The following is a 10454-nucleotide window of genomic DNA, read 5'->3' on the forward strand; positions in this document are numbered from 1 at the left end:
AATACTTGTTTTTTGTTTGTTTGTGCCAGTGTATGTGCTCATATTGGCAACAACGGTCAGTGATAGCAATTCAAGCTAATTCTTTTTTTCTTTTCCATATCTTATCTGAGTTGTGTACTTACTGTAGCTGCTGCAGCAGCGGCTTTAATGACCAGCAGTAGAAGAAAATTAACATTAACATTCATTTTCCGTCTCTCGCTCTGGAGCCAGTGCGGTGATAAATGCATCACAGAGAGCAGTGGGCTTCTGCAGAAAACTGTTCCAGATGATGGGTCATAAAAGACAATCTGGGCTTCGTGTGAGCAGAAGGGAAGTTGTATTTACAAGATGTTAGACCAGTATCATATAGTCAGGATTTTGAGCTGAATTTTTACCACTAAATGATGCAAAATGTCTCAGAAACTGTACATATCTCACATATGATTTATTTGGCTTTATAGGGTTAACATGATTGTTCACTGTTTTTACAGGCTTCAGTCTGGAACTGCTATTAGAGTCAATAAAATGTGTTGTATGTATGGTCCTTGTAATAAATAGAAGATTATTAATTAATTAATTAATTATTCTGATCATTTGAATTAACCTGCAGGGATTTAGGTCCATTCTGAGTCTTTACAATGCCTTTTATGCTAGGCATGATACAGGATCCCTTTTTCTTTTGGGGATCAAGTCATGAATACACCTAGGATGGGGCGAGTGAGCTGGCAAGCATTTTTCCCACCAATCTAGATAAGTAGGTAACAGGATGTTTTCAAAGACCTGGCAACAAGGTTATAATATATCACTCAATCAAACACAATTTTATGTATATTGTACTTTTCATACAAAGAGCAGCTCAAAGTGCTTTACATAACACAAATAAAAACGAAATACCAACAATAAAACAAAATTAAAAACAAGCCTTTGCTTAACAAAACAACAAAACATAACTCGCTTAAAATCATGCCCAAAAAACACACACCCGAACCTTTTCCTCTGGCACACTTACACTGATGAAGTCCCAAACCCATAAACTTCTTCAGTGTTGCTGTAACATGCAGTACCTTAAAGGTAGTGCCAAACAGATCAGGGATAAAGACAGATTGCTGCACTCGCCTCGAGACTCAAACTGACAAACTTTTCCCCGGGTCCTGCCAATATTTCCACCAGCATGGTAGGCAGTGAGGATGCTGGCAACAGTGTTTATGATCACAGAGAGCGTAACCCCAGAAGACCAGCTAAAAGCCTGATTCGCATAATGTCTTAGCAAAGAGGAAAGTGAGTGGGTGTGAAGCTATTTGTTTCTGAAGTAAAAACACATAAAGCTATTAGTCACAAACTTGTCAGGTTGTATATCGGTTTATAAATTTGCTAGTTTGCTTCTTTTTCTTTTTATTGCTCCCTCTTGGAGTTCAGGCAGAATCCTTTTATTCTAATAGAATTTCAGTGGATCAACAAACTATTAACATTTAAACAGCAGATGGAGGGTTCATAAAGTTTAGATTCCTGTGTGCTTGGTAATCTATTTATTGTTCTCCTTGGTTAAGGTGAAGTGATAAATTGAAAAGAGCTCAACATATTTTTTTTTTTTCTGATTGTTCTCTACCTGCATAAAAAGTTTAAATGGTCACGACCTCTTAGTTCTGTATTACATATTGTAGCTGCATTGCATAATGTTTTAAATTTACATGACTTCACCAAAAAAAATCAATATATTGATTCACCATGGACCTGAAAACAAGGCTTCTTCTGTGAATAAGTTAGATTTTACATTTTTTACTACTGTAAAAATCTAAATAAGTTAGGCGTACTATCCTGTTAAAAATGTGGGTTACGTTGTTCCTCTGTATTATTATCACATTTTCTCTGTGTTTCTGAAATATGGTGAAATACCAATAAGCATGTATATTACAAAATAACACCTGTAAATTTGAAAATACATTATATTTAAATGTTTATAAAAAAAAAAGTAAAATGATTATTTTACATTAAAAATAATAATACATTTTCAGTTATAGAACAGCAAACATATAGGGAGGCGAGACAACAGGTGAAGATGAGATATTAGTGCAGACTATGCAAAGGAGCCCCTGTATATATATTCTTGCAGGGCTCCGAGAAGTATCGTGTGATTGGTCGGACATGTGAGGTGGGCGGGGTTAATACAAAAAAGCTTAAAGTGGAACTATTATGTGCATTTCAGGCCTATTTATTTTCATTTCTGAGCCCAGAACGGCTGGGATTGATCGAGTTATTGTCACAAATCGCTTTATTTACTTCAGACCGACCCTCTCCGTAGGCTGTCAGATCAGCCTGTGGGCAAAACGAGTGGATTGAGACTCTTCCGCATTAAGCCCCGCCTCCCGCCACTGCACTACATCGGGAGTGCACACCGCAACTGCTTTCACCGTCATTGTAACATCTCATAAACAGAAGGATTAGGCTAATATGAACTCAATAAAAAAAAATAAAAAATACAATGTCAACACATAGCATACAGCCCTACATGTTGGAACCTGAATCAGACCCTGAAAACAAAGTGGAAAACAGCAACCCACAGCAACGAATGCAGCAGGATGTCTCTCTTTGGTAAACTCACCAGCCATCGTTGGAAATAATTTTATCTGACGTTTTCCACCCGCCTGATGTATTTGTACATGCCCTTGTTAACCAGTAGAAGGTAACCAATCACCGAACCTTATCCCCTGGGACATCACAAGGATTTCAACATAGAAAAAAACTCTCAAAATCGACGCGTTTTTCGTCACCATGTAAACTGAACGGAGAGAGTGCTGGAACTCAAACTCAAACTCAAACATGCGTTTAGGTGATAAAAAACAGTGCCGTTCACATGTCTGATGAGGATTCAACACTGTAACACTGTAGAAAGCTCAGAAAACTCCAAATACCATAATAGCACCCCTTTAAAGCAGAAAGATGCCGCTTCCACGTTTTTCACTGTTGCAGGTAAACAGTTTGTTTTGATAAAACAGGCGATCAAGGTGGTAAGAAAGTACAAACATTTCTACAACATGTCGCATTAAAACACACGGACCGAGCCGCATGCAAAAAATGCTGCAATAGATAAAGTTGTTTATTAAATACGAAACCACCGGGTTTATTGCACATAAAAGCAGACATTGCCATCCGCAGTAAACCTTCTCCGCTGCAGACGTGTTTCTTGTGGAGTATGAATGGACTGACGAAAAATAACTTTTTAAATGTTTTTTCAACTGCAGTTGTACATGTTGTTCTGTCTTTCCTATCGTCTCCACCCCAACCAGTCGAGGCAGATGGTTGCCCTCCCTGAGCCGGGTTCTGCCGGAGGTTTTCTTCCTGTTAAAGGGGAGTTTTTTTTCCTTCCCACTGTCGCCGTGTGCATGCTCAGGATGGGGGATGGGATTGAATTCATGACTTGATGCAATCATTTGGTTTCTATTATAGGATATGTATAAATTGACTCAAAATGATGTGTATGTTGATTCGTGTATGTAAAGTACCCTGTGACAACATTGTTGTAAAGTGGCGCTATACAAATAAAGTTGAATGTTCTTGCAGCTTTGAGAGAAAGAACCAAGTTCTTGCTTCTTGTGGAGTACATAACAAGCTTAAGTCGAACCAAATGCCAGTGCAAATCTTATGTTCTAATTTACATTAGAATTAACTAGAATGTAAACAGAAGTTTTTCAACAAATGCCAAATAGTGTTTTCCTTTATTCTCAATAATCAAAAACATTTTAAAGTAATTTTCTAAGTTGAGAAAGCCAAAGTAAGCAGCACCTTCCAACAGTTAAAAGTGAGGCCAATAGGAAAGTGCCAATAATTTGCAGTTCTCCCCTCATCCACTAGGGGCTCCAAAAGAGGGAAAATCCCCATAAACATGTTTACAGCCTTGAATAAACAAACATTCTCGGTTTAATAAATTAGGTTTACCTTCATGAGAACTTTGGGGGGAGTGAATAGTTTTATAACACATCTGTTTATAACCAATTTCATCTAAAAATTTGGCCAATGAAGAGGTGTGTCCTTTTGATTGACACACGCCCAGCATCCCACTGTGAGAAGGCAGAGTGTAGCACAACCAATCATCCGCCAAGATGGCGGTGATAAGAACCGCCCAATGAGCCTCAGTCCAGCTCTCCTGAAACCTATGCGTGACGTCACAGTGGCTCCGCCCATCTTTTATATACAATCTACGGGCCAAACACACATTTCACTTGGCCAAACTACATTTGACATTGTGAGCTAATAAGTCACCAATTTATTCAGTTAATCTATCAAAACAGTCACACAAATCAATTTAATGAGTGCTGAGCATGAAATTAGACTAAATTTAGTAAATTAGGTGAAACTTAGTTAATTATGAAATTTCTGTTGTTACCTGCCAAAGAGAAACTTCGCCGGCTTTGCATCAATATTGATTAGAAATTGGTGCATCAATATTCTCTCCCTCTCAAAAGAGTCTCCAATGCTGTTCTTTGTTTTAATCCACTTTTGGTCATTTGCTATTTCAGAAGGATGCTGAGGCTTCTCAGGTTTAGATGAAAATATTTCTTGTCTGCCTTTCTTACATTGTGGAGTTACATATGATTGGTTAAGGAACCAGGAAGTAGTAAGGAGCTACACAGTTCATCGAAGTTATTCCGTCCGACAAGCTGCATAGGAGAAAAGCTTGACACAGTCACTGATGGAAAAGACAGACTGTTCATATGGACGGTTCCTTCTATCTCGGCAACAAATGGCAACATTTAAAATGATTTTTTACAGAAAAATCTTCCATGTTTGCCTTTGATAATTATGTTTAAATGCAGACATAGAACACTTACAGTAAAATAACCTGAGAAAAAGGACTGTTTCTGAATAGTGTATGTGTTGTTTTGTTGTTTTTTTCCTTGTATTTTCTTAAGAAGACACAAAGAAATAGTCTAAATACTGTCAAATGTTATTAAAAACAAATGTAACTAATAAAAAAAGATTTAGTTTTTATTTATTGCACTATACTTCTTTCTGATTTGGATTTTTTTGTTTTCATTATTAAAAATTTGGTTTTAATTACATCATTTATAGGAAAAGAAGGAAGACAAAGTAATTGTTATGTTGTTTACAAACCAGATACGGGGTTGTAAATTGATTTTGTTTTATTATTTTGAACTACATCGTGAATTGTAAAGAACCAAATCTCATTATATAAAGTCAAATTGTTGTGAAATCATAATTGCATCACATAAATGAGAGGGTTGAATGACGTCATATTCGCAGGGCGCTTCATTGAAACATTTATGTGTTGTATCGCTGGCAGCCTATCAAGATGCATACGGAATTGCCCTCACATCCCTGGTTTGCAACAATAAGAAAAATGGTCAAAAAGACCAGACAAGCACTAAATTGATATAGGCTGTTTATCCATTTACAACCAAATTTACCATTTATAAATGAAAAATAAAACTTAGTTTCAAGGCTGAAGGTCTTGCAGACAAGACGCTCCACCTCTTTCCTGAAAATGTGCTTGTGTAACTCTTTACATAACAAATGCTGAATGAGAGGATTTGTTTGACCATTATGCCAAAGCAGCTTTACCATTGTTACCTGCTTTCACTGCCACGTTTCGCTAAAGTAAACTTTAACATTAAATGTATTCAGCATATTACCTTCTACAGCTGCAGTTTTTAACAAAAGCAGATTTGATGAATGGTGTAAAGTCATCTTTTGTCAATTTGAGCATGAGTCAATATTTACACAGAAGATGGATATCATTTAAACATCAGTAAAGTGATACATGTGGGTTTTCTTTCAGAAAACGTCCTAATGGGCCATTATTTCTTTGAATGTGCTCTGCATGCCAAACATTGCATTCATAGCTTGATTGAATTTTATCATCTTTCCAGTCATACAAAACCTTTTCAGAGGCTAGACTGTTTATCATTTCTGAGTTCAGCTAGGTAAATGGGAACATACCTGTACTGTACAGATAAGATCAGCTGCAAGATTGAATGTGACTTCACACAGACGTGATGAAATTAGGACTTAAACAGACATTAATACTTTTCTTAGAACGTGCAGAAGTGCATTATGCTTTACCTATTATATAGTCTTTAACGTCCACCCAGGCACACTCCTGTGATGTGAATGTTGGTGTAGAGAAGCCAGATCGACAGTAATGAATGTCCTTGCGACCGTAGAAGCCACCATCTATGATTAACACTTGACCGCCATCACACTGCAGAGTGGTGTTGTGACCCGCACACACAATCTGTCTCCCGGACTCTGAGAAGAAAATAAAACCAATTCAAAGGGGCGGGAAAAAAAATCACATAAAGTGTTTCAGTGTGCTGCTTCCTTCAGAGTCTGACTCAGGCTGCAAACATACCAAATTGGCAGATAAAATGCATTTCTTTGTTGCAGTCTTTTGTGGCGCGCCATTGGAAGCCTGAGTTTCCAAGTATGTGTCCACAAGTGGCCCCTGGCTGTGGGCTGCTCACCCAGTTTGAATAGGTGACAGGTGAACCGTCCAACCATGCGAGAGGACCTGAGGATGAGGCAAAGGATTGATGAACATACAATAACTCTGAAAATGCTGTAAGAAGAGAACAAGTATGAATTGCAGTCATTACAATGCTATTTCCAGTGAAATGGGAAGTCCCTTGTTAGAATATGGGGTTTTAAACCTGACATCCCTGTAGGGGGGACTGCTTCATTTAGAGAAGAGTTGCGACATAAAGCCCAAGTTTTACAAACTTAACATAGCTGTGGAGAACCAAGCGGCATGGAAAGGTGATTTCTGTATTTCACAAAAAAGAATAAGAGAAAAAAAAAACATCTCTGAAGACCAGTTTTTTTTTTAAACTTCCTTACACATAAAAATGGACCACTACCATCCCTTAAAGAGTAAAACACACACAATCCTTCCATGCACAAGACTCATGATGGTCTTCATAGGAATCCAGAGTGAGTTGGAAGCAATCAGGGCATCAATCACATCCGTTTACGCATCCTGAGTCCACCATTAGGAAACAGAACAATTCCCCGCATGGCGGTGGGCCAGGTAGAAAGCTACTGCTGGTCATCTGTAGTTTGCTGATGATTATACGTACTAGCCTGAAGTCTTTTGAACAATTGTTCCTTTGATGAATGAGACTAAATTAAAACTTAATGGTTTAAATTCTCTATGTTTATAAAAGGTAAAAAAAAAAAAACCACCGTGTTGAATTTGAAAGATGCTTTAGATGTTTGTTGCGTCTGAGCTGAGACCATGTAGGGCCTGAGCTGACACCCTGTAGGGCCTGTGAAATGGAGTCAATTTACTGTTCAAGAAGATACATTTTCCATCTACTAAAATCATTAATAAATGAGTCTCAGCATATTTGATTATTATGCTTGGCATTAGTGAGCATGTGCAGTTGTTTTTTTATTTTTCTGCCAGTTTACCTTCATCATACGTAGAATATTGCTGGTTTAAGGGGAAAGGCGGTGCCAGTCCAAGCCAAATGTCTTTCTCAGCTTCCAACTGTCTTTCAAGGAAATCCTGAGTGCCTTTATCAGGGATAAATACAAGGTGTCCTCCTCGCTCCTCGCACCAATTTTGAGCACTGTGAAGAGAGCGCTTCAGACCCACAAATTCAAAGCAAGAGCCTCCAGAGGCCCTCTGGTGCCCTGCGCAGGATGAAGAGACCGCCATCGTATTCTCAGCAGAATACTGACAGGTGAGTGTCAGTAAGATCAGCAGGTGCAGAACTGCAAAGCACATCCTTTTCCCTCTTTTGCTCGCCTTAAAAGAACAGAAGTCAGTCTCCCTTCTTCTCTCCTCTTCTCTACTTCTTGGAAGGTTTAGAGCAGGACTAATGTTCTCTTATGTTCACCCCGGTGACATTCTCCTTTTAAATGGCTCTGACATAAGCATCTCTCCCACACCCCGCTCCAGGGTTTCTCTTTGTTTACCTAACACTGAGAGTCACTCAAAAGACTGCACTGCTTTTGTACACACACACATGAACAAAGGAGGACCAGCCAGATGTCAAAGGTAGCGAGATTAGATTTTAGTTGCAACTTTAGAAAGTAAAAACTTTACAAAATGTGGGTTTGTAGGTTGAGTCATCAAAGTTTTTATAATCAAGACCATTTTATAAATGAATGAAAGCAAAAGGCTGAAGCAGGAACTGGGTAATGATTTAATTTACAGATTTTTATTATTTTTCAGCTCATTGATCAAAAAGGGACTGTCTTGAATGATTGTCCATCTAGTTGACTCCGTCTCGCTTCTGATGTCAATTGTTTTGTGTTGTTTCACAGATACGTGGGCAGATAAGTTGACGGCTTTTCAGATCAAATAAAAGTAAATTATATAGAATCCGTGATAGCATCTTGTAGTTTAGTACTGCTGCCTGGTTGGGCCAATGAGCGAACATCTCCAATGCGCTGTGGTTCGTACTCCATGGTTGTGAGGGTCTCTGACTCCAGCCTTCCTCCGCCTCATTCTGGATGCGGTAATAACACGCTTAAGCGGCGAGGTACCAGAGAGAACTACTCAGTTGTTGCATTTAATTAGTAAACCACTGCATGGTAGAGATTTTCACTCACTGGGTCTTTAAAGACACAGGACAGAACTTTAGCCATCTTCCCCATCATGCGCCCCCTATCGACTGCTAATTCAGCATCTATCTTACATCCTGCAGACCTGTTGGCTCTCTCCAGCCAGCAAAAGATAATCTGATGATGACTTGTTTTGTCTCTTGGTCTCTTTTAATCTTCTTGTGTTTCTTTGCTGAATCAGTGATATTGCACGTTCAAAACAGCCAGTTCCTTATTTTACCACAAACGTTTCTCAGTCTCGGGACGCAGCTGGGTAGAAACTCGAGAAACTCACCTGATGGATGTCACTGTGTCAACACACAAGTCCTGAATGCTGAGTTGTATGGTCAGAAAGTAGTGAGACAATCTGTGAAAAATCCCCAACAAAACCCAACAGATTGTCTTTTAGCTGACGTGAACTTGTTTACTGTTTCACATACTCCACATAATTCAAAATGTGGGCATGCCATGACTTTTACAGGTGGCAGTTTTTGAGCCTTAATAGTCAAATTGCTAAATTTTGTTCTTTTTGGATCAGTTTCACTACTTTCCCTAAGAATATTTATAGACTGGCAGTAAACTTACTTTGCACATTTTGCAGCTGTGAGCAGCTAAAATAATTAAGATTCCTCAACACGAATAGATTCCCAGAGGGTATAAGGGTCAGGTCACTGATGAAGATACACAATAAATACCAAATACTAAATGAACTGAAAAACTCTGATAAACAGGCTCCCTCTCCACGGTCTGATGGGGTTTTTAATAAGGGATCATGAATTCTGGGTCAGCTATTTCCTGTCTGAATCTGAAATTGAAAGTGACCATCCTTAACCTTATGGCCTTGTGTCGACAACCAACCTCTGCTTCCATCGCTACTGTTTCCAAGTTGTTTCCACCTTTGGTCACAAACTTTAATACATCTGCCCCAATAAAACAGCATTCAGTTATTGGAAATCAACATCAGACAAGTGACACACACATCACAGAAACGGATTGTGACGCAGTTTGACAGCTTTCCTGATGTGTTGCAACATTGACAAGGACACAAAAAAGGAAGAATAGGCCTCTAAAAGCCCCCTCCTGTTGATTCTCCAGTGTATACATTGCTTGGATCAATTGATGTCCTAAAAGCATCACTTCAGTGGTATCATTGACTGCACTGCAGGTCTCACTTTACCCTAAATAACAAAGAAAGTAATGCTGCTGTCTGCAATTTCCAGCTATTGTCATTATTGTCAATGCAATAAGGCCAGTGAGGATGAACAGACGCTGCACAGACACTGATGATGGCAAAAAAAAACAGAGCTAACTTAGGGTGCACAATGAAGAAATGAGACTTTCTTATTCAACACAAAATCACTTTATCTGATTAATGATCTAATCATTTTTTAAAGAGGTATCAAACTATGTGATTTCATTATCTGTTTAGTAGTTGCATTGCACAGGAAAGAAATAGATATCTTCAACAGGGGCAGAACTAGAAGGGTGGCCAGGGTGGCACTAAGTCCCTCTGAAATCTGTTTGGATACCCCTAGTGCAACCATAGGTGATTGACAGGTCTGGAAATATTGAAGAAGTTTCCTAATTGATTTTTTTTTTAAATTTTGACATGCATCTGTACGTTCCAAGAAGAGATTCTGTCCATGTGCAAGAACAACTACTGCTCATATGGAAGGCTAGTAACCTAATATCAGCATGAAGCTGCATAGCACTGCTAATCTAGTTTTATGATAGCACTAGATTAGTTATATGATATCACTAGACTAGTTATGTGATAGCAATAGATTAGTTATATGATTGTACTAGATTAGCTAAATTATTGTACTAGATTAGTTATATGATAGCACTAGATTAGTTTTAAGATTATGTGGGGAACAATTTCATATTTAATTTTCAGTGTGTTAAGGGGA

The 10454-nt window shown here is 38.5% G+C and overlaps 1 protein-coding gene across 1 annotated transcript in view; it reads right to left on the reverse strand.

Annotated features, from left to right (window-relative positions):
* LOC306766898 (polycystin-1-like protein 2) overlaps positions 1 to 7654 on the reverse strand; it is a gene marked incomplete at both ends in the record, with an annotated part of 67932 nt that extends 60278 nt beyond the window's left edge. Inside the window, 3 exons of the mRNA XM_079254756.1 lie at positions 6058 to 6243; positions 6347 to 6505; positions 7405 to 7654. Coding sequence (XP_079110882.1) covers positions 6058 to 6243; positions 6347 to 6505; positions 7405 to 7654 — 595 coding nt within the window. The remainder of the gene's footprint in view (positions 1 to 6057; positions 6244 to 6346; positions 6506 to 7404) is intronic.
* Positions 7655 to 10454: the final 2800 nt, after the last annotated feature.

This window comes from Telmatherina bonti (assembly GCF_933228915.1).
Source record: "Telmatherina bonti genome assembly, chromosome: 15".
Taxonomy (NCBI): domain Eukaryota; kingdom Metazoa; phylum Chordata; class Actinopteri; order Atheriniformes; family Telmatherinidae; genus Telmatherina; species Telmatherina bonti.